The sequence below is a fragment of the Notolepis coatsorum genome, assembly GCF_963971535.1.
Source record: "Notolepis coatsorum genome assembly, chromosome: 9".
Taxonomy (NCBI): domain Eukaryota; kingdom Metazoa; phylum Chordata; class Actinopteri; order Aulopiformes; family Paralepididae; genus Notolepis; species Notolepis coatsorum.
This window is the reverse complement of record NC_140173.1, coordinates 116,853,093-116,878,543: the sequence shown is the minus strand read 5'-3', so window position 1 is coordinate 116,878,543 and position 25,451 is coordinate 116,853,093. Positions and strand designations below refer to the sequence as shown.

Genomic DNA, 25,451 nt, shown 5'->3' with positions numbered 1-25,451 from the left:
ATCCCAGATCCCACCCTTCCGGCTGGTTGTTTTGCACACTTTCCCCTACTGTTGGTCCGAGAGGCCGGAGACTGTCACATGCTTTCCTCCGACGCATGTGCAGCCTGCCGGCAGCCAGCCTGGCCGCGCAGATTCTCACTGGGAGAGTGTAACGTGTGGGAGGCCGCACTACCTCTCTCCAGATCCTACCCTCGCTGAGCAGGCGCCCCGACCGAACTGTAGGGGTCGCTGTCCACAACACCCAGGACCCACCCGCCAGCTTTCCCAGCCTCTAATACTGCCAATTGTATTAGTGTGAACGGCAAGCCAAGCTGGTGACAACGCCGGGAGCTGGATTCGAACACGCGAACCCAGCATCTCCGGCGTTGGTGACGAACGCAATCTCCGCTACGCCACCTGACCGCCCCCCTCGGTATGTTTAAACGTATCATTTCAGACCATTGTGTGACTACATGTAACTGTTTTAGCTGATCTTTTAAAATTATTTAAAAAGTTTAAAAATGTTACTGTTTAATTTTCTGTGAATATTGTTTGTATTATGTACTATTTACATTTGTACAATCGTCGTTTCTGTAAATGAGGAAAAGCTCAGAAGCTTATGATTTTAAATAAAGGTTGAAATGAAAATATAACGACCAAATTGAGATGGGTGAAAAAATACAGAAAAAGCCCAAAAATAAATAGAATATTAAAAAATATATATATCATGTTGGCCTAATAAATCACACGCATGTATCAAAACTAAAGCTTACAATTTAGCCTAATGGCAGATGTTGGATAATTTAAACTAGTCTGACAGCTGAGTATAGTTTCAGCTATGGTAGATAATTAAAAACATCAATAAACAACAGGACTTTAAATAACTTATTTATTTAAAATAAATTCATTTTGAATGGTTATTGATAAACCAGAACAGCTGTGTATGCCACTGTGCCCCTCACACAAGGTCACAGCTAAAATAAATAAATACTCCAGATTCAATCACTGAGCAAAGGAAACTCTTGTTAGCACACAGGACAATGCAAACAGTGGCATAATGTTTACACTACATTTGAAAGACAATTTAGTATCCAAGCCAAGTTTTCTATGACTGACAACTTAATTGACATGATCAGAACTGCCCTGTGGTAAACCCCAACCATCTGGTACGCTAAACAGGATAAAACAAACACTGACAATATTTACAGTAACCACATTGCAGATGACTTGTTTTGATTCCTCAGAAAAAAGTTTGATGGGGAAAAAGACATTACGAGTGAGATTCTAGACACAAACATCATTTGACACATCTGGTAAGAATGGAGATGAGAACATTATTTCACATTACAGACTGGAATGGAAGCTGGAATATACTGTTCATTTAAAGCTCCTACGTGTAGTACTTTTCAAACATCTATACATCTTTGTCAAACTTTGATAGCTTGATATAATTATCTTAAAAAAATGGAACCAGCCCCAAGGAAATCTGTAGTCTCCAAGGAGTAATTCAATATTGACAATGGTAGTGTTTCTCAAAATTAAGACATTTAACCATGAACCCATTGCTTTCTGTCAAGAGGATGTTGCCATAATTTTCCATTTGGCTGTGTGGACATGCGAGCCAAGAAGAGAGATAACAGAAGACGGATAGATAAAAACAAGTTTATCGATAACATAAACTACTCTGCAGTCTGAAAACCATGAAACAATCCAAAAGGATTCCTGTCAAATCCACAGCCATGGCAATGGCATCACATCAGGGTGTCCTTTGTAGTCCTTGTCCTCAGCCACAATGCACTTAACTAAACCTTGTTCCGTTTTAAATGTACTTGGTCATAAGGCTATAATGACACGTCACAGAAAAATTTGACTTCACTCGCAATATACATTTTCAACAAAGATAAACGTTTACTAATGTTCTGGACAAAACCTTTGACTTATGGGAACGGTTGTCTTGGCCAGAGTACATTCCGGACATATTACGATGCACTTCTAGAAACCTTATTTCTTTTTCACAAAAACGACCTGACTGTTCAATCTTATTATGTGCATTGTCCAGCTGTTATTTGGCGCTTGATCATGGATTGCGTTCTTTCAGTAGAAGGTTGAGCCAATATGGGGATCCATATCATAATGCTAGCCTCAATGATTGCTAACGAGCCATGAACTGAATAATTTTTCCAGGAAAACCATGTCCGACTTTCCCACAGTATCCCTCCACAGAAGTGGTGGTCAACTTTTTAAGGTTATTATATCAAGCTGTTAAGAATCTACACATAGCTGCTTTAACTTCACAAGCTTATTCTCCATCTACAGATTAAACTCTTAAATCACAATCCACATTGATATGGTCAAAGAATTCCGGATTGGGGCTTTAACATCACATTCACCGGATTTATGAGACAAAGGAATCATAAAGAAACAAAATAATGAGATTACGGAGTCAGGGTTAGCCCTAAATTAACCCCTAACCTTTACTGAGTTGGAGGATTCCAAGTGGGTTACAATAGACGACAGAAGTGATATTCTACGGGCGGCTAAGTGGCGCAGTAGGCAAGGCGCTCGCCACTAGTGCAGGAGATGCTGGGTTCGAGCCCAGCTCTCTGCATTGCTACCAGCTTGGCTGGTCGTTCATACTAACACAATTGGCAGTGTTAGGGGTGGGAAAGCTGGTGGGTGGGTCCTGGTCGTTGTAAACAGCGACTCCTACAGTTCAGTCGGGGTGCCTGCTCAGTGTGGAAAAGGATCTAAGGGGGGTAGTGTGATCCTTCCGTTACACCCTCTCAGTGAGAGTCCGCACTGCCAGGTGAAAAGAAGCGGTTGATTGGCTACACGTGTCGGAGGAAGCATGTGATAGCCTCCACTCTCCCAGACCGACCGTAGGGGCTAGGTGCGCAGCGACCAGGAAGGGGATTGGGAATTGGCATAACGACTAACATTGGGATGGGAAAAAAAACGGAGGAAAAAGGAGGGGGAAAAAAAGATTTAAAAAAATAATAATAATAAAGTGATATTCTACTAGTTCCACCCCCCGGTTCAAAATACCTTCAATGTAAGATAGTGCAAATGTGCCTCAGGGAATACCATTCTTCCTAGTTCCTACATTAACTATGTATTAATATGTTGTAAACAAATACACCGGCTACCGATAATGATAATTCTATATTCATTTAAGTCTGACATGAGGAAGTTCTACACTTTTTTTTGTCACCTTCAACTATGAACAGCTAACCGCTAACTAGGTACTCTTATTTTCAGTTGGAAATATTTGTAGTTAACACCACACTAAGCTCCAGCATATGCTGCATTCACATGGATTCAGGCAGACGGTTTGGCAGTAACGGCACTTTTAAGACGGCAAAGGAAAGAGAAAAGAATAATGAGACAAGGGAAAGGCAGGACGGCATGTTGCTATGGTGATGGTATTGTTTACCAGCAATCTAGCTAACGGTAACTTTGCTTAGAGCAGGCTTGGTTAATAATATAGCATAACAAACCTTCCAAAATATTTCCTGGTATTATGCCCAGCTCTGTCGTTGCCTTGTCAGCTTTCTAGCAAAATCTCAGTAAGATTTCAAGCTCTGGTCATATTATATACCTTCCAATTGTCCAGATAGAACACGTTTTCTTCCTGTACATTCTAGTCACGTAACATCCGGTTGTAAATTCAGAAAATATTTTAACTTTTGACGACAATGCCATCTACCATTACTGGTATTCTCTGACAGCCTCACCTCATTTCCCCGCCCTGCTCCTGTCCACTAACATGATATCCGGTCTGCCTGATTCCACGTGAACGCAGCATTAGCATGACGGCTGGCCACCTAGTGGTGACATATATGACACTGCAACATGGCTGCTGGTTGTAGCTTATAAATCAACTAAACTCCACTTGAGCGTTTCTTGGAAATACATGTAACCTATGCTTTTCATGTCTTGATAGTTAAAAGTAAACTCATTAATGCTGAAGATTTTTCAAGCTAATTAAGTGTTTACTGCAAAATATCATACAGTCTCCATAGTAAAGTATAGCAGGTTTTGAACCAGGGGGCAGGGCCAAATGGAATATTACTATCTATGTGTCTATTTGAACGAGCAAATTGGTTATCTGCTCCACTTCTGCTGTAACTGGACACTTCAGACAGACAAGTCACACTTTGCTGCACCTGTGATCTGATGAGCCAGACCACATCCCTAGGTGGCCAGACTGTAATTGGGATCAAAATCCTATTATTCTGGACACAATCCAGTCCCAATGGCCATATCATCAATGGGATAAAGATGGAGAGGAGTAGCAGGGAAAAAGGAATGAAGACACAGATGGAAATAAATCCTGCCACCAGGAAACGCAGAACGGACATTGTGGACACACAGCAAAGTGATCTCATAAGGTCACGTTGTTATGGTCAGATCTCGGAGAGCAACCACAATGCAAATCCACCAACATGTGTCTGTGTGTAAGGTCAGTCTGAGAGGGGTGTGTGTGTGGGAGGGGGGGTTCAGCCGTGGGTGCGTTTGCGAGGTGGTTTAGGTCGTCGGGCCTTGAGGATGAGGTAGCGTCCGTAGGCAGTGTGCTGCTCCGTCAGGAAGGGCAGGTAGAAAGCTCTAAAGAACGCAGACGACCTGAAACAGCAAACACACAACAGTCAAAGTGGTGCAGCTTGTTAAAGGTTTGAGAGGTTCTAGAAGATTCCCCGCTGGGTTTGGGTTAAACTGCGCTCACATATGAGCCAATGTCTTTTTCCATCTCTCATTCACCGCTGTACAAAATCACACAAAGTTGTGGCACACCATTCGCCTCCTGTTGCAAAGGAAGTCTGGTTCGCTCACTTGGTCAAAAGTTGAAATTAGTCAAAATTGTACCTGTGAAGTAGCTTGACAGTCTATGCTCAACCAATATGCGAGCAGCTGAGAGGATTTTGGCTGATGAGCAGTGAATGTGATTGATTGAACACCAAGCAGTTTTATGTCCAGTTCAGCCCACATTCCCAAAATGCAAGATTTTGTCATGGATGAAGGCTTTACCAGCACTGTGATTCCATTAATGACATGGAAAAAGAACGGGAAGATGTTCATTATTACAAAGCAGTGGTTAGTGGGTGGGGGTTTGTAGTTAGGGGATTAGTGGCTAAGGGTTAGGTTAGTGGTTAGGGGGTTAGAGGTTAGAGGTTAGAAGTTAGGAGTGGTTAGGGGTGTACCTGGATGACAGCAGGAAACGTTTGGAAGCCACGATGCTCCAGTCATCTTTGTTGGTAGAATAGCGAGGTTCTAATGACGTCTCATTCTCTATGTCCAAGTCAACCAGGTAGTGGCACTGCCGTAAATCCACCTTAAACACACAGACACACCATAATCATAAAACAATTACAAAATATCCAGCTTAAGCATACACACACAACGTAATATACAACAGTGAAGAATTCAGCTCAGGATTTTTCCTAACATCTACTCTTGTGAAAGAACACAACATCTGTCAATAACGACATTTCATTTTATTTGCATAAAATCTAATAATCATTACCTTTGCCTACTGACCACACTAATACACCATGTAGTATAACTAACCACAGTGGAGTATTCAGTGTACTACAACATGGAGTATTCAGTCTAGTACAATAGTAATATAGATGTTTTGGGGGCATGGTCAAACTCACGTATCTGCTGGTCTCTTCCTGGTTCTGATCGTTCATGTTGGGTGGGATCATCCGAGTAGCCAATGGGCCAGCAGCATACGGCTGAGGCAGTTGCCCCCTGAATTCTGATTGGATGAACTGCAGCTGCCAACTAGAAAACAGGAATATAGTTACATATAAATGGTAAATGGTACATTTATATAGCGCTTTTATCCAAAGCTCTTTACAATTTTGATCCTCACTTTCACCCATTCACTCTGACGGCAGAGGCAACCATGCAAGGTGCCAACCTACTCATCGGGAGCAATTAGGCGTTAAGAGTCTTGCTCAAGAACACTTCGACACGCTGCCCGGGAGGAGTGGGAATCGAACCGTGAACCTTCCGATTACCAGATGACTGCTCTATCTCCTGAGCCACTGTCCCCCCAATAATAATACATATCGACACCATCCGTAGGATATCAGAAATGGGCAACACATTTCAAATGTCATCACAATTGGAGAGTGAGGGGCTTCCGGTATCATGGAGTGAAGACGCACATCGCACCTGCTCCCCCAACTTTTGTTAATTTTGTCACTTTTGTACCCTCACTCATCTCCAAACATTTGAATAATGATTTTTTTTTTTTTTTAACTTCAATTTTTAGCGTTTATCGCTTTTCTGATCAAGCATGACCGACAGTTGTAGGGTGAAACGGGAGAGAGAGCAGGGGAAGACATTCGGCAAATGGCGGCGAGTCCGGGAATCGAACTCGGAGTCAACCAGATCCGTGACGCAGCACGGTATTCCGCGACGCAGCGCGGTACATGGTGTGCTACTGGAGCACTTGAAAAATTATTACCACGTTTTGGGACTTTTGTTGATGAGATATGGTGGAAAAACAACCAACTAGGAGCGGCACGTCGTCTTCAAAATCCAAGAAGCTACATCTCCAAATGGCGGCTATCAAAGTGATCCTCGCTAAAGTTTTCGAAACTCACTTCGGATCCTACCTCAAAGCCGTGTCCACAGAGATAACAGCAGCTATGGAAACCATGGATAAAAAGGTGGAAATTATCCATACAAAAGCCATGGGCAATACCCAAGGAAATAATTCGCTCACGGAGAGGGCTAGCCGGCAAGAACAACGACTACATCAACTCGAGGTGGTCCAACCTAGCTAAAGCTTAAGTTAGCTAAAATTGTCCGGATCCATGGATTCCAGCTGGAGGAGATGATCATCCGCGAGACTCGAGCTAAAGAGGGCAGGCTCTGTGCGTAGGCCATCACGTCGCTTTCTGTGAGGACTGTCCACCGGAGGTCATGGCTCAACATAAAGAATACAGGGAGGCCATGTCGGAGCTGCGGAAACTGGGCAACTCTACTCTTCCCGGTCACTCATCGTGGCGGGGGGCGAGGGGGAGGCCCATGTCGGTGGCCGAGGCCGATATCCCTTCAATCAGAACCCAACATGGGGGGGTTAACAACAGACTCAAAGATTAACAACACCTTTAGATCATTTTATTCCAATTTATACAGTTCAGAAGTAACTTTTAAATTCGAGGCATTTACCAGCAGATTGGATCTACCGAGAATATTGGAAGAGAAAGCTAAGGAGTTGGGGGGGCCCATCACTCTGGTAGAACGCAGAGACGCAATTGCAGAGATGCAGAGGGGCAAGGCACCCAGTTTGGATAGAATTCCATCTGAACTATACCTAGCTTTTTTGGACCCACTAGGTCCATTATTACATGAGATGATTAAACACTCCATGAAAAAGGGGGATTCTCGAGGGACGTAAATATGAGTCTTATTTCTCTACTCCTTAAGAGGGACAAAGACCCAAATGACTGCAGTAGTTATAGGCCCTTAAGTCTCCTTGGCGCTGACCTCAAAATATTTGCCAAAGTCCTGGCCCGTCGTCTACAAAAAACATATGACTGAGCTCGAATATCATGCAGTATCTGTCTCTAATCCTTTCAATCTCACCATTGTTACACTCTATCGCCCTCCAGGTCCCCTCGATCACTTCATAGATGAGCTGGACATGCTTCTAAGCTCCTTACCGGAAGATGGTACCCCGCTCCTTCTATTGGGCGACTTCAACCTGCCTGACTCATCTCAGTCGGTCCCAGTGGTCTCCCTCCTACAACAATTTGACCTGACTCCCACTGCCATGCCTCCCACCCACAAAGCAGGCAACTCCCTGGATCTCATATTTTCCCGTAACTCCAGCATCATTAACACCACGGTAACTCCCCTACATGTATCTGACCATTCCTTCATATCCTTCTCACTAACTCTCATGCTTAACCGAAAGGTCTTCACCCCAACTCAAACCGTCTCACTCAGACGCAACCTGCCCTCCCTATCCCCCTCCACCCTCTCCTCTGACATAATATCCGCTCTACCTTTGAGTGACACCTTCTCTGCTCTCCCCACAGAGATGGCAACCTCCACCCTCCTCTCAGCCCTTGCAACCTCCTTCGACAAGCTCTGTCCCCTCGTTGAGAAACCTGCCCTCCGTTCCCCACCCAGTCCATGGCTGACGGATGCAGTGAGAGAACAAAGACAGGTCCTGAGAGCGGCTGAGAGGAAGTATAGAAAGTCACGGCTCACTGCTGACATCGACACATATCACAACCTCTTGTTAACATTCTCCAAAACCATTACTAATGACAAAGCTTCTTTCTTTCACCATAGGATTGAGGCCTCTGCCAAGAATCTTCGCAAACTGCATGCTACCATGTCTTCCCTCCTCCCTCATCTTTTTCTGCCGAAGACTTTGCGATCTTCTTTGAGGAAAAAGTGGAGAACATCCGCAGCTCCTTCTCCCAACCCCCACCCATTCCAAACGCTGAATCGAGAACCTCATCCTTCACTCTGTCATCTTTCTCTCCCATTACAGAAGCCGAGACCCTGACACTGGTAACGTCGAACCGTCCGACTACATGCCAGCTGGACCAGCTACCCTCCCCACTCCTCCAGACCATAGCACTGGACATCCTCCCATTCCTAACTGCAACCATCAACTCCTCACTCAACTCGGGGGTGGTCCCCACGTCCCTAAAACAAGCCAGAGTCACGCCCCTCATAAAAAAACCAACCCTGAACCCCACCGTCATAGCCAACTATCGTCCTGTCTCTCTTCTCTCCTTCCTTTCTAAAACACTTGAACGTGCTGTATCCAACCAACTTACTGCTTATCTCTTACAGAATGACCTCCTAGACCCCAATCAGTCTGGCTTCTGGACTGGCCACTCCACAGAAACGGCCCTCATTGCGGTCACAGAGGCACTTCACTTAGCAAAAGCGAAAGGACTCTCCTCTGTCCTGATTCTCCTAGATCTATCTGCAGCCTTCGACACAGTCAACCATCAGATCCTCCTCGCGGCCCTCGCAGGAATGGGAGTGGCTGGATCTGCGCTGACATGGCTGACATCATACCTCAACGACCGCTGCTACCAAGTGTCATGGAGAGGGACTCTGTCGGCCACCCGCCCCCTCCGGACGGGTGTCCCCCAGGGCTCGGTCCTAGGACCTTCTCTTCTCCCTCTACACTAAATCACTGGGTAACATTATCACGTCTCATGGCTTCTCATATCATTGTTATGCCGATGATACTCAACTCTTCCTCTCCTTCCCTCCCTCAGATATCCACGTCTCTGAGCGGATCTCGGCCTGTCTGTCCGACATCTCCGCCTGGATGACGACCAACCACCTCAAACTGAACCTAAGCAAAACAAAATTGCTCCACCTGCCGGCCAAATCCTCCCCCCTGACCGACCTCTCCATCACAGTTGAGAATGCAGCTGTGACCGCGTCCCCGACCGCCAAGAACCTTGGTGTCGTCCTCGACGACCAGTTGAACTTCTCTGCTCACATCGCAGCGACAACCAGAACCTGCAGATTCCTCCTGAGCAACGTCAGAAGGATATGCCCCTTCCTGACAAAAGAAGCCACCCAACTCCTCGTCCAATCAACGGTCATCTCCCGCCTCGACTACTGCAATGCACTGCTAGCTGGCCTCCCGGCCACTGCCACCAAGCCTCTTCAACTCATTCAAAACGCAGCGGCCCGCCTGATCTCAAACCTACCGAAGTCGGCCCATGTCACCCCACTTCTTAGGGACCTGCACTGGCTCCCCATTGCTGCACGTATCCGCTTCAAGGCCCTCGACCTAGCAAAGGGAACCGCTCCCGCCTACCTCCGGTCAATGGTCTCTAACTACACACCCTCAAGACCCCTACGCTCTGCATCTTCTGGCCGCCTCAGACCTACTCCTATCCAAGCTCCCGGAGGGTCATCAAAGAGAAGCCGCCTATTCTCAGTCCTTGCCCCACAATGGTGGAATGAACTACCCATCCCAGTTAGGACAGCCGAATCCCGTCCAATCTTTCGCCGTCGACTAAAGACTCACTTCTTCAACCATTATCTGAAATGATTTATAAAAAAAATAAAAATCTAACCCTGACTAACCTTACTGTCATGCACTTATCCTAATAAACTAACCTACACTGTAACACGCAACACTTTGATGAACATTGTTACTCAGCTGATAGAGTTGTACCCTTCTTGCTGTCTTGTCGTACAGAACTTGTAAGTCGCTTTGGATAAAAGCGTCAGCTAAATGACTAAATGTAAATGTAAATGTAGTACACTGCAACCAAACAGGTTTTATCCGGGGACGATTAGCTGCAGACAACCTCAGGAAGGGCACAAGTCTATCAGCTGAGTAACAATGTTCATCAAAGTGTTGAGTGCTACAGTGTAGGTTAGTTTATTAGGACAAGTGCATGACAGTAAGGTTAGTTAGGGTTAGATTATTATTATTATTATATATTTTTTTTTTATTCAGATAATGGTTGAAGAAGTGCGTCTTTAGTCGACAGTGAAAGATTGGACGGGTTTCGGCTGTCCTAACTGGGGTGGGTAGTTCATTCCACCATTGTGGGGCAAGGACTGAGAATAGGCGACTTCTCTTTGATGACCCTCCCGGAGCTTGGATAGGAGTAGGTCTGAGGCGGCCAGAAGATGCAGAGCGTAGGGGTCTTGAGGGTGTGTAGTTAGAGACCATTGACCGGAGGTAGGCGGGAGCGGTTCCCTTTGCCGCACGGTATGCCAGGTCAAGGGCCTTGAAGCGGATTCGTGCAGCAATGGGGAGCCAGTGCAGGTCCCTAAGAAGTGGGGTGACATGGGCTGACTTCAGTAGGTTTGAGAATGAGATCAGGCGGGCCGCTGCGTTTTGAATGAGTTGAAGAGGCTTGGTGGCAGTGGCCGGGAGGCCAGCAAGTTGCAGTAGTCGAGGCAGGAGATGACTGTTGATTGGACGAGGAGTTGGGTGGCTTCTTTTGTCAGGAAGGGGCGGATCCTTCTGACGTTGCTCAGGGGGAATCTGCAGGTTCTGGTTGTCGCTGCGATGTGAGCAGAGAAGTTCAACTGGTTGTCGAGGACAACACGAAGGTTCTTGGCAGTCGGGGACGTGGTCACAGCTGCATTCTCGACTGTGATGGAAAGGTCGGTCAGGGGGGAGGATTTGGCCGGCAGGTGGAGCAATTCTGTTTTGCTTAGGTTCAGTTTGAGGTGGTTGGTCGTCATCAAGGCGGAGATGTCGGACAGGCCGAGATCCGCTCAGAGACGTGGATATCTGAGGGAGGGAAGGAGAGGAAGAGTTGAGTATCATCAGCATAACAATGATACGAGAAGCCATGAGACGTGATAATGTTACCCAGTGATTTAGTGTAGAGGGAGAAGAGAAGGGGTCCTAGGACCGAGCCCTGGGGGACACCCGTACGCAGGGGGCGGTTGGCCGACAGGGTCCCTCTCCATGACACTTGGTAGGAGCGGTCATTGAGGTATGATGGGCCGTTTCTGTGGAGTGGCCAGTCCGGAAGCCAGACTGATTAGGGTCTAGGAGGTCATTCTGTAAGAAGGGCCAGAGCCGACTCTACTTCCTCAGAAGGCTGAGATCCTTCAACTTCTGTACAAGGATGTTGAGGATGTTCTACGAGTTGGTGGTGGTGGGCGCCTTCTTGTACACTGTGACCTGCTGGGGCAGCAGACTGAGAGCGGGGGACGCAAACAGGCTGGATAAGATGGTCAGGAAGGCCAGTAAAGTGGTAGGGGTGGAGCTGGACTCTCCAGCGGTGGTGGCGGAGAGGAGGAGCCTTGCTAATCTCCATCTCATCAGGGACAATCCTTCCCACCCACTATACACAGACTTGGCTGACAGAAGGAGCACGTTCAGTGCTAGACTAAGACTCCTGTTAGATCCTGATCAAACTGGCCAGTATCACGTCTTCATCTGTTTTGGCTCTCCATCCAATTCCTCTGCGTTGTGTCATTTTAATGGTCCTGACGTCTCCGATACCGGCAGATAAGATCCTTATCTCACCCCGTTAGTACAATCCGCAAACCATAATAATTCTCCACCTCCGTAAGAATTCGACACTTCGACACTGTGAAATACCTTATGAGGAAAAACGTTGTTTTATTGCTATAAACAGAACCTCATAATCAGATGTTATCAGATGTTATCAAATTGTATCGTCCTTGAAGAGTCTATTCTAATGATCTTTCGGTGTGTTCGTCTATCGTCCTTTTGTTATTCAGTCCAATAGTGTTCAGGCCTGGTCTTTAGCCTAACCCTCCTCGCGTTAGCCGAAGCTAATGATGATGTGGCATTCATCCTCCCCCCCCCCCCCCCCCCCCCCTCTCAATGAGAGGAGAGAGTGTCTTCTGTGTGATCTCAGTCCTACTCGCTCTTGGTCAGATTCTAGTCTGCCTTACACCCGGAAACACCGTTCGACTTATAGATGTTCGTCGTCGCAACGACGGCCCCGCCTTCTGGTTGTCATGCGACGTGTTGTCATGACAACTGCGTTAATAACCTTTACACACATTTCACGTTTCATTAAGATGAACCTCTCCCTCCTGCTCTGGGAGACACTCGCTCTTATCTCAGATGTTCTTACAAGGAATGTCAACAAACATTCGGCTGGCTGCTAAACATTCTGCTGGCTACTGCCTCTGAACCGCTTCTTCTATCACCGTCTTCCATGCACATTTCGATCACCGTTTTAGCTGTGATCCTCTCCCCCCAATCTATACATCACATACATTGAAAAAGCACCCCAAATCCTTCACTCCCAAGATGTAGCACTGAACAGCACAGGCAGTCCTTCATTCCGACAGCCCTCAGACTTTATAATGCATCACTGTGCCTCACTAAGCACAGAGTGACAGTACCATCTTCCTGGACTTTTAAACCAACATTGTACAATATTACACTTTACTGTACACTTACTGTATATTTTTACTGTATATTTTATATTAGAATGTATATACATAATATAGGAAATGTATATCCCGGACGCGTGAATATTTTAGGCAACCAACTTGTGTTTAGCGTTTCTCTGATTGGCCAATACGCCCATGTGACCACGGCAGCGCGAGAGAGCGGCAGCGCGGAAATAGGCTGTCTATTTACTCGCGCTGCAGCGCGGAAATAGGCTGTCTATTGCCATTCTCTAAGTCAAACTCTAACCTTAACCAGCTCCTTAACAGCGCCTAAACTTAACCCTTCTAACCTTAAGCAACTCCGAAACAATGCCTAACCTTAACCAACTCCGAAACAATGCCTAAACTTAACCGGCGAAATGAATGCACGTTAAAAGATATTGCCATTCTCTAAGTCAAACTCTAACCTTAACCAGCTCCTTAACAGCGCCTAAACTTAACCCTTCTAACCTTAAGCAACTCCGAAACAATGCCTAACCTTAACCAACTCCGAAACAATGCTTAAAGTTATGCCTAAACTTAACGACGAAAGAATGCGAATGCACGTTAAAAAAAAAAAAAAATAAAAAATTGAAGGGAATCGAACTAGCCAGCAACGAGCCGTAGGATCCACAGCCATGCAGCGTTGCCAATTGAGCTATTTCTGGATACTGAATAAGGGGCGGTTACTGGCATATAATGCTGCCGCGACGGAGCTCCGCGACCGAGCTACGCTCTGCCGCTACGCTCCGCGGCAGAGCGGAGCTGCCGCTCCGCTCTGCTGCTGCCGCGTCGCCGCGGGGGCGTGGCTAGACGCAAGTTGGGCGTGGTTAGACACAAGTTGGTTGCCTTTAATATTTAGGCATCCCGGACCGTATTTTATTCTTAGGCTATATTTTATTCTTATTCGTGACTTCGTTTTTGTCTACCTAAATGTGTACTGTTTACTGTGAGGGATTTGTAGTGCCAAATTTCCCTCGGGATGAATAAAGTATTTCTATTCTATTCTATACGTTCTTTGACAATACCACTATCCGCAACGCAGATACTCCTGAATGATGTCTCCCAGCTGCCGGCTCCTATACAGCAAAAAAAACTCATTTTGGCTGGATTTACAGCAGCCAAAAAACTGATAGCTGTAAGATGGAAACAACCTGACAAGCTTACAATAATTAACTGGGCCTTAACATTCTTAGATGTAATTTATTTAGAGATCTCCACAGCTCGGGTAATTGGAGTCAAGGAATCAAACATTAGTCTGTGGGCATCGGCAGCTGGGAGAGTAAAGTCCATGATCTAGCGGCAGAGCGTGTTCGGTCCTGAGAGTTCCTGGGGTGGGGGGTGAGATTGGGGGAAGAAATGTCTTTTAGCAATATAATTTTATTATTATAAAAAAAAAAGTATATGTTCTCCCTGTCTTGTGATCCCAATGTCATTGTTTTTTTTATGTATTTTATTATAATTTATCTGATTTAATTTAATTCGTTATGTCTTATTTTATTTGTTGTCATTATTGTTATTGTATCGTGTTGGGTCTGTTACATGTTAACATTTTGGGCGCTAGCCGGTCTAGCCATCTTTGTACTCAGTGTGCCAGCGCTATAAAGGATAGGGATTTTCACTGTGCGTTGCGGTGTTTGCAGGGCTATATCTATATTCTATCTATATTATAGCTATGGAGACAATACTATGGCTCATTTGACATTAACTATCCATCGTTCAACATGTGAAAAAGAATGAATTTTTTCATGTATATGTTCGCGTGTTATACCGTGGTGAATATTGTATAGTTTCAGAGTAGGGGTGTAACGATGCGGCCTCACAACAATTAATTTCGATTACGATTATTCAGGCAACGATTCAATGCATCATGAAATCTCTTCATTTGACCACGTTTCGATTCGATTAATTTTCTATACATTTTCTATCAGTTAATTCCCCCCAAAAAAATGCATACACAAATGTGGCTGGGGGAACTGATTCACTCAGCATGAATGGACTATAGGTCAATAAAAACAATACCAATTTTTCTTTTTTCTTTTGATTAATTGCGATTATAATCGATTATAACCATTTCAAATCGATGATGAATCATTACATTAGAATCGATGCATTTCGATTAATCGATGCATCGTTACACCCCTATTTCAGAGTGATCCTGGCTAATTCCTGGTAACTGTTATGGAGCAATATGTGAATTTTACTAAAAGCGTTCGCGTTGCTCGCCTGGACACGCTACTATTTCCAATTCAAAGGTATATAATAGGTATTATGTTTCATCATGAATGCATGAAAGGGGGGGGGGTCGTTTTTTGATGCTTTGATCGTCAGCAACAGCATACGTTTTGGAGTACGTTACATTATAATCATTGTTGGATCAAAGTAGGCTTGATGTCATATAGTCCTTACCTTTACTAGGAGCAGGTATCCCAAAAAGGATATTCCAATTGTCTGATCGCGATTTCCAGTATTGATGTCGATCGGGTCCCTGACATGAAGTGGCACAAGATATGCCTCAAGTGTGCTGAAGGCGTTTCGAAGTGGTCGGATGAAGCGATTCACTTGGCTTGGTCTAAATTCTCCACCCGGACCATATACAATGTAACACACAGTGTGAAATAAGGTTTCAAAGGGTGGGCGATACTGCCACCTAGCAGGATGCGGCCGGTATTGCACTTTTGGGATCTCAGAATGATTTCCTATGGTAACACAAGAGGTCCGTGAACCTGTAATGAATTAAATAAAAATCGAATAAAAGAAAATACGACCAAAACCCGAGAAATCTCAGGTCTGGCACCCAATGTGTTAAATAAAGAAAATTGTATCACAAAAAAAAATAAAACGTCATCACAATTGAACAAGCTGTTGAGCATATATCTTTTTAGTTTTAGTTGTAAGTTGATCCAATAAATGAACACCACCAGTTGCACTGGCAGCTCCAGACTAGTATACAGACTGGTAGGTGATTAGAATACCAACTTTTGTGTGACTTAAATCATGCATTGTTAGGTCATTAAATCCTCAATGAACTTGAATATGTTCAGAACTCCGCTGCCCGCCTGCTCACCTCTACCCGTCGCCGAGGATACAGAATTGATTTCAAAATATTACTCACCACCTACAAAACCCTAAACAACCTACCCCTCCCTACCTCGCTGACCTCCTCCACCGCCACAACCCTACCAGTCACCTTTCCAGTTGCCACACCCTCCCCATCTGTCAATCAACCACCCTCCCCTCCTTCAAACAGGCCCTCAAGACCCACCTGATCGTCATCATCCTCCCTCCATCTCAAGACTCAAGTTTTATATTTTGAATAATTTACATTTTGTTGTTGATATTTCTTTGTTATGTTTTACTCTATTCTGTATTTATTAAATTATTTTAGTGTGTGTGTGTGTGTGTGTGTGTGTGTGTGTGTGTGTGTGTGTGTGTGTGTGTGTGTGTGTGTGTGTGTGTTATTATTATTTAGTATACCGACTTGTTAGGGAGTAGAAAACTGCTGGGAAAGCGATACCACTCCTTGCCAACACAGACGCTGACAGGTCGGCCCTCAGGCACCCCATGGAGAGCCGGGTTCTTGGCAATCCGGTGGAACTCTGGATATAAATCCAGTGGGGCGTGGTAACCTAGAGAGACAGAGATGGGCAGACAGAAAATAAATAAATAAATAACACAATCAGATACTCTATAATGAGGAAACCAAGCACTGCAGGAACACACATGTTAGCATTGTTAGCGTTTTTTCGACCCCAACAGTCTCCCAAAACTTTTTTTACTTTGACTTAACTCTCAAAATCTGAAAGGCTCAATAGAGCTACTATGAAAAGTGCTGTGGAGCGAGACAGACAGACAGACACCTCTGAACAGTGCTGTGTAGCGAGACAGACAGACAGGTACCTTTGAACAGTGCTGTGGAGCGAGACAGACAGACAGGTACCTTTGAACAGTGCTGTGGAGCGAGACAGATAGACAGGTACCTCTGAACAGTGCTGTGGAGCGAGACAGATAGACAGGTACCTCTGAACAGTGCTATGGAGCGAGACATGGACAGGGTGGTGAACACGGTCAGCGAGGCGATGGCCAGCCAGCTGGAGGAGACTGTGTAGTGCTCCAGACGATAGCGCTGGAACAGGAAGTGGTAGCATTTCTGAAAAGGGAAATTAGTTCACATGACACAAAGGAATGTCACTCAACAGAAAGTGTTTCATATTTATTATTTATTTATTTAACCTTCATTTAAATCTCTGCAAACACGCTGAGGGCAGAACCCTCTTCTTCAACAGTGCAGAGTTACAAGTGAAAGAAAACAAAAAGAACTACATTCAAATTAGACTTTGTGCAGTAGTCTGTGATACTGGTGTTACTCTGTGTTCAGGCATCCACCAACTACTGTACATTACTTGTCCACAGCCCCACACCGGTGTATGCTTTTTTTTTATAGAAATAAAACCCAATTAGTTCATTTTCATCAATACCCACGTTCATCAAATAAAATGCTTTCTTAATTTGTAAAATACTAAGCGTGTTATCAATACTTAGTCAGACAATATTATAAAGTGAAAGTGTCTGCGCCGGACAGCAAATCTATTTTATAGGTCTGTGCAGCAGACTACAGAGTAGTTTCACTTTCACTTTTGTGCTCATTTTATGCCTATGTCTTTTTTGAGTTGCAATTCTTGTATGAAAGGTGCTATACAAATAAAGTTTATTAACTTAATATTATTATTATAGTAGATTTAACTTCACGTAAAGGAGAGAAAAGGCTCTAGAGACGAGACGACGGTTACACAACAATGGCGGAGGATTTGGAAAATGTTCTGATTTAAACCCTGCAGTAGCTTGAGGAGAGAAGCTCAGAGGATCAGTCCAGACCAGCAAAAGTAAGTTTGCACGATGCTCTAAATAACAGCTACATTGATCCGTCAATGAACTGATCGAAAATTGATGGATGATATTATTCATCAGATATTGAACATAATTTTGTAAAATATCTGGTGTCACCGGTAATACCAGTGTTGTAGAGTTAATTATTCATGGGAAATTGCACATCACAGCGACAACCCTAATTCAAATTCAACCAAATTCACAATGAAATACTTAAAATGTTACAATGTTACAAAAGTGTTCTATTTTAAGTCTTTCCTATGTCAGAACTAACGCCAAAAATATCTGGAGCTCAATCCATTTCACTGAGTGGCTATTAAAGGGGAACTCCAACATTTTGGGAAATTAGCTTATTTAACATCTTCCCTGGAGTTAGACAAGAAGATACATACCTTTTTTGTCTCTGTGCGTGCATTTAGCTTTGGGAACAGACGCTCCGTTAGCATAGCTTAGCTTCATCACTGGAAGTGAGGCAGATCCGGAGCCTTACAGTGCCTTACAGTGTATAGTTTGATTGATTGATTGAAAAGTTTATTAACAGATTGCAGAATACACTGCAAATACAACTCCAAAACGCTCATGTAAACATGTTGTGACCTGTGTATTCACCACGTGGAGAAATAAAAAATAATTGAATTAGACAATTACGTTTTATAAGCAAATATACTCTGAACTATTTTTTTGACCAACCACTACTCTATGAGCGCAGCCAGTGATTTCAACGTGATGCCGTGTGTGTTTACATTCTCATTCATTCAAAAGATCCAAAACGATTGAAGTTTATGGATACCATGACTTGAAATCCTCTTACCTTGACGATTAAAAGCCTCCCCAATTTAGAAAACAGTAATCCAATGGCTGGTATTGTTATATACCTGACGCTCTGAGCTAACCGGAGCTAACACAGACCAGGATCGCAAAGCATATATAATGACTTCCTTTCTGGGGTTGTCAAAATAAAAGTGCGACGTTTATAGCAGCGGAAAACGTTTATTTTGTACATTATCTAACGTTAACACGAACCTAAACTAACGTTACAACTAACCTAAAGTTAGTTTAGGTTTGTGTTAACGTTAGATAATGTACAAAATAAACGTTTTCCGCTGCTATAAACGTCGCACTTTTATTTTGACAACCCCAGAAAGGAAGTCATTATATATGCTTTGCGATCCTGGTCTTAGCTCCGGTTAGCTCAGAGCGTCCGGTATATAACAATACCAGCCATTGGATTACTGTTTTCTAAATTGGGGAGGCTTTTAATCGTCAAGGTAAGAGGATTTCAAGTCATGGTATCCATAAACTTCAATCGGTTTGGATCTTTTGAATGAATGAGAATGTAAACACACACGGCGTCACGTTGAAATCACTGGCTGCGCTCATAGAGTAGTGGTTGGTCAAAAAAATAGTTCAGAGTATATTTGCTTATAAAACGTAATTGTCTAATTCAATTATTTTTTATTTCTCCATGTGGTGAATACACAGGTCACAACATGTTTACATGAACGTTTTGGAGTTGTATTTGGAGTGTATTCTGCAATCTGTTAATAAACTTTTCAATCAATCAATCAAACTATACACTGTAAGGCACTGTAAGGCTCCGGATCTGCCTCACTTCCAGTGATGAAGCTAAGCTATGCTAACGGAGCGTCTGTTCCCAAAGCTAAATGCACGCACAGAGACAAAAAAGGTATGTATCTTCTTGTCTAACTCCAGGGAAGATGTTAAATAAGCTAATTTCCCAAAATGTTGGAGTTCCCCTTTAAAAGAGCCAAGGTATTGTATAGCATTGGTTCTCAAAGTGGGGTCAAGCTATGCTTCTGAATAAGGCTTGTTCATTTGAAAATGTCCACCCTGGCCAAAACGTCAAGGAGTAACTATATAAGTTACATTTCAGACTGCTAAATCCATACAAAGAGAGGCATAATATATACCCTTTAACTTTGGAACTCATCATTATTATTGATATATTATTATTTTAGTTTGTTTTCTATTCTTAATCTGCCTCGTCATTTCTGCATGAAAAGCTTTATACCTCTGTGAGAAAATTACTACAGACATCGTTTTCTATTATTATAATTATAGGGAGGTGTAGTGGTTACGTTATTGCTGTTTCCGGCCGGTCCACCATCTTGAAAACGCAATGTAATTCCCCATTAACCATTTCTAAATCGTCTCGTTTAAAACAAATAAAGCATTAACATTTGCATGGTGTACCTTTCTGTGTGTAATGTGTATTCATCCACAATCTATAGCTCAACATGAAAATATTCACAATGATATTCACAACCAAAAATGCTTAAACAATAATGTTAGTGATAGAAGGGAACTCATTTTGTGCAAACATGGAAAGCTTTTCAATATTCATGAGGCAGAATTGTTACAATAGCCGATAATCCATTTTCCCAATGATAAATCCCTATACGGGTGGACCTCGCGGGCGGTCCAAAGCGACGTCAGACTACACCTCCCTATTGTGGTCACCTGCAGGGAGGAGAGGGCCATGGCTCTGTTGCCATTTATTGTTGTTAACACCATTATTTATCATCATCAGTAGTATAGTAGTAGTTAGAGGTGGGACAAGAACAATCCACACTGCAAATATGTTTTTGCTTGACAATCCCATTTTACTGCAATAATCGGAATGAGGTGAACAGAATGAAAACGTCATCTTATTAGATAAAACAGATTATATATATATATATATATATATATATATATATATATATCAGTATATATATTCTTATTGCAGATGGTAAGTCTCCAATTGGAGACATAATTAATAGCAATGAAGCTGTGGTGATCAGTGTGTGTTAATGGGGCACTATGCAATTTGGACAATTTGTGATGCACACTAAAGATTCTGATAGCTGGGGCGCTTCGGTGGCGCACCATGTTAATACGCATGCTGCGTAATCGCAACGTCCTGGGTTCGAATCCACCACCCCTGCATCTCTCTCCCGATTTCTCTCTGACTGTCCTATCAATAAAGCACTAAAATGCCCTTAAAAATATCTTTAATTAATTAATTAATTAATCTGATAAGCTTGAAATGAATGCTGTGAATAAATACATAATTACTGCTTTTTGCTGTAATTTTTTCTTCTTCAGTCACACAGATATTGTGATGCATTGTAGATACATTTTCTTATATAATATACACGATTATCGTGTATCGTGATATTATTGTTATTGAGGGCCAAATTCACCACATTATCGTATCGTGAGTTATAGTAGTAGTGATAGTAGCAGTATGAATAATATCGTGGTCACCTGCAGAGAGGACAGCGCCACAGCTCCGTTCAGACACACCAGGGGATAAACAGGAAACAGGAAGCGCTCCTCTTTATGCGGCCGAGTAAAAAACACCAACATCCAAACATACATCGGAGACAGACTCAGCCAGTATGGGCGACCAAGATTCTGGACTGGAGAGAGTGAAAGATACACAGTGAAAGATACACATTCACCCCCCCCCCACACACACACACTCCAACACACCCACACAAAGACACATTCACCCACACAATGGAGTCCATTTATGGAATACATCAGAGTGAAATTAGACCTACCATCTTTCTATATGTAGCTCCAGAGGATATACAGTAAGTAGCGCTTGTTAATTGTTTGTATGTTATGTCTGTAGCCTAACACTGGAAGATAGGTGTTATTGGTGTAGCTGCCTGTAAATATGTCTTTCTTATGTTTGTATGTATTGCTGTATGGTTGTCTTACGTTTTTGTTAAAGAAATACACACAAAACAAACTTAATATTTTCTCAGTCACATGACTGAACAGCTTAGGGATTATGGAAGGATGGTTGATGGATATATGATGCATATGTGGATGGAGGGATAGATGTTATTGCAAAACTGGTTGCCAATTTTTGGGGGAGAAGAATCAAGTTGAATATTGACACACACACACACACACACACACACACACACACACACACACACACACACACAGTTGGCTGACCATTGAATTGGCGTAGCAGCGTCTCCATCAGGGCAGTGAGCGGCAGGGAGAGCAGCGCCAGAAGGAACACCAGGTTGAAGTTCAGAAACCCATTGATGAAGTAGAAATACCAGGGCGCTGTACCTAAAACACACAGCATGTCATCCCACACTGAGCACTAAAGCAGCAGCAGTAGCAGTGGCTATCTCAGAGACATTCTTTTTTTTTTATCCACTTTTCCTCCCATTTTCTATATTTTTCTCCCATCCCAATTTCGTATCATCCAATTCAACCCTCCCCTGTCACGAACGCTGTTTCTTGCCTCCCACAAGCCGGCTGCAATGTGGACTAAGTCATACATAGCACAAGGCCCCTCCGGTACTTGAGGTAACAGCAGTCGCATCTTTTCACCTGAGCAGCTCGATCTCTCAGTGGGAGGCTCACGCTGCCCCCGACACTTCCTGATTCTACTGCGCAGGCGCACCAACCGACCTGTAGGAGTCGCTGTCCACAACGCCCGATCCCCACCCTTCAGTTTCCCTCCCCGTAATACGGCCAATGTGTATTACTGTGGACGACCAGCTAAACTGAAAGCAATGTGGAGCGCTGGGATCGAACAGGCGATCCCAGCGTCTCCGCATTCATGGCGAGCGCCTTGCCCACTACGCAACATAGCCGCCCCCATCTCAGAGACATTCTATATACTGCAGTAGTTTTTAATGGAGAAATCTATCAAACAAACACATTTTAAAAAGATTATTAAATGTGATGTGACTTTACGTAGAGTAACGTCATTTACTGCATTTTGAGGTGAAATGTGAGTTTTAAATATGTTTTAAATTAATCACAATCTCTGGTTGCCATGGTAATTAAGAACTCTGTGGCAGAAACCGCTGGATGGTGCATGCATAGAAGCTGGTCTAAGTGGTGAAATTGCATTCTGTGTCTTTCCAGCGACTCCTGCCAAGTCTAGCAGCGCGGCTACATTCAATTAATTAATTTCAATGTAGAGGAGCGTATGCAGCCATGAGGTACACACAAGATACTGCATACGCTCCTCTACATTGAAATTAATTAATTGAATGTAGCCGCAGTGCTAGACGTGGCTGGAATCGGTGGAAAGGTGCCGTAACAGTAGTAGCAGTAATAGTAGCCAGGGACATGGTGTTGTAACAGTAACAGTAGCAGCAGTAATAGTAGCCAGGGACATGGTGTTGTAACAGTAACAGTAACAGTAGCAGCAGTAATAGTAGCCAGGGACATGGTGTTGTAACAGTAACAGTAACAGTAGCAGCAGTAATAGTAGCCAGGGACATGGTGTTGTAACAGTAACAGCAGCAGCAGTAATAGTAGCCAGGGACATGGTGTTGTAACAGTAACAGTAGCAGCAGTAATAGTAGCCAGGGACATGGTGTTGTAACAGTAACAGTAGTAACAGTAGCAGCAGTAATAGTAGCCAGGGACATGATGTTGTAACAGTAACAGTAGCAGCAGTAATAGTAGCCAGGGACATGATGTTGTAACAGTAACAGTAGTAGCAGCAGTAATAGTAGCCAGGGACATGTTGTAACAGTAACAGTAACAGTAGCAGCAGTAATAGTAGCCAGGGATATGATGTTGTAACAGTAACAGTAGCAGCAGTAATAGTAGCCAGGGACATGGTGTTGTAACAGTAGCAGCAGTAATAGTAGCCAGGGACATGATGTTGTAACAGTAACAGTAGCAGCAGTAATAGTAGCCGGGGACATGGTGTTGTAACAGTAACAGTAGTAGCAGTAATAGTAGCCGGGGACATGGTGTTGTAACAGTAACAGTAGCAGCAGTAATAGTAGCCAGGGATATGATGTTGTAACAGTAACAGCAGTAATAGTAGCCAGGGATATGATGTTGTAGTAGTAACAGTAGCAGCAGTAATAGTAGCCAGGGATATGATGTTGTAACAGTAACAGTAGTAGCAGTAGCAGCAGTAATAGTAGCCAGGGACATGGTGTTGTAACAGTAACAGTAGCAGCAGTAATAGTAGCCAGGGACATGATGTTGTAACAGTAACAGTAGCAGTAGCAGCAGTAATAGTAGCCAGGGACATGGTGTTGTAACAGTAACAGTAACAGTAGCAGCAGTAATAGTAGCCAGGGATATGATGTTGTAACAGTAACAGTAGTAGCAGTATCAGCAGTAATAGTAGCCGGGGACATGGTGTTGTAACAGTAACAGTAGCAGCAGTAATAGTAGCCAGGGACATGGTGTTATAACAGTAACAGTAGCAGCAGTAATAGTAGCCAGGGACATGATGTTGTAACAGTAACAGTAGCAGCAGTAATAGTAGCCAGGGACATGATGTTGTAACAGTAACAGTAGCAGCAGTAATAGTAGCCAGGGACATGGTGTTGTAACAGTAACAGTAGCAGCAGTAATAGTAGCCAGGGACATGATGTTGTAACAGTAACAGTAGCAGCAGTAATAGTAGCCGGGGACATGGTGTTGTAACAGTAACAGTAGTAGCAGTAATAGTAGCCGGGGACATGGTGTTGTAACAGTAACAGTAGCAGCAGTAATAGTAGCCAGGGACATGGTGTTGTAACAGTAGCAGCAGTAATAGTAGCCAGGGACATGGTGTTGTAACAGTAATAGTAGCAGCAGTAATAGTGGCCAGGGACATGATGTTGTAACAGTAGCAGCAGTAGCAGCAGTAATAGTAGCCAGGGACATGATGTTGTAACAGTAACAGTAGCAGCAGTAGCAGCAGTAATAGTAGCCAGGGATATGATGTTGTAAGAGTAGCAGTAGTAGCAGTAGCAGCAGTAATAGTAGCCAGGGATATGATGTTGTAACAGTAGCAGTAGCAGCAGTAGCAGCAGTAATAGTAGCCAGGGATATGATGTTGTAAGAGTAACAGACATTATGTTGTAAGAGTAGTAATAATAGTAGCAATAGCAGCAGAAATAGGAGCCATGGACATGATGTTGTTACCATAGAGGTCGGGGCCATGCGGCGTGAAGACGTTGTAGAGCAGGATGTTGAGAGGAGCGATGACCAGTTTACCGTAGAAGAATGAGTCCACGCAGACCAGCGGGACCTCAACAAACACAAAGACAGGAGAGGATTTTAACATCAGTATATCATTGTCAATAACAGTAGTGCTGTAGACTAACCATAACTAACCCTAACCCTATAAACCCAGGTTGGATATGGTACAGAGCTACCTACAAGACTTCTACAGCACACTGGGGAGATTGTTGCCCTATTTAATGAGGCCTTTACAATCTGCAATACCTTATTAGAATACTTTTGTTTTAAATATCTTTAAAAGGTCTCGTCAGTATTGCATCTAAACATATTTAATGTTTTGTTTGACATTTTGAAGGAGGCCTCCCTTATCCATTCCACTGTTAGGATGGAAGACAGTACACTAACATAGTAGTGGGGGGCGACAGTGGCTCAGGAGGTAGAGCAGTCATCTGGTAATCCAGAAGTTTCCGGTTCGCTCCTCCCGGGCAGCGTGTCGAAGTGTTCTTGAGCAAGACACATTAAACCCCTAATTGCTCCTGATGAGCAGGTTGGCACCTTGCATGGTTGCCTCTGCTGTCCGTGTGTGAATGTGTGAGTTACCATTCATAGTAACTAACACAGTACAATAACATGGTTATTTTCGTTTTACACAGTAATCTTGGAGAAATACTGTTGCCTTTCAGTACAGTATGTCTATGTATAGACGGATATAAGCATGTATTCTCTGAGAA

At 43.7% G+C, this 25,451-nt stretch overlaps 1 protein-coding gene across 1 annotated transcript in view; it reads right to left on the bottom strand.

Moving 5' to 3' along the window:
* Positions 1–863: 863 nt before the first annotated feature.
* The window catches only part of alg9 (ALG9 alpha-1,2-mannosyltransferase), a gene marked incomplete at its 5' end in the record, with an annotated part of 56,223 nt that continues 31,635 nt past the window's right edge, over positions 864–25,451 (bottom strand). The window contains 8 exons of the mRNA XM_084322202.1: positions 864–4,602; positions 5,178–5,308; positions 5,634–5,763; positions 16,352–16,499; positions 16,891–17,020; positions 21,028–21,182; positions 21,733–21,855; positions 24,682–24,787. Coding sequence (XP_084178328.1) covers positions 4,479–4,602; positions 5,178–5,308; positions 5,634–5,763; positions 16,352–16,499; positions 16,891–17,020; positions 21,028–21,182; positions 21,733–21,855; positions 24,682–24,787 — 1,047 coding nt within the window. The 3' untranslated portion in view covers positions 864–4,478. The remainder of the gene's footprint in view (positions 4,603–5,177; positions 5,309–5,633; positions 5,764–16,351; positions 16,500–16,890; positions 17,021–21,027; positions 21,183–21,732; positions 21,856–24,681; positions 24,788–25,451) is intronic.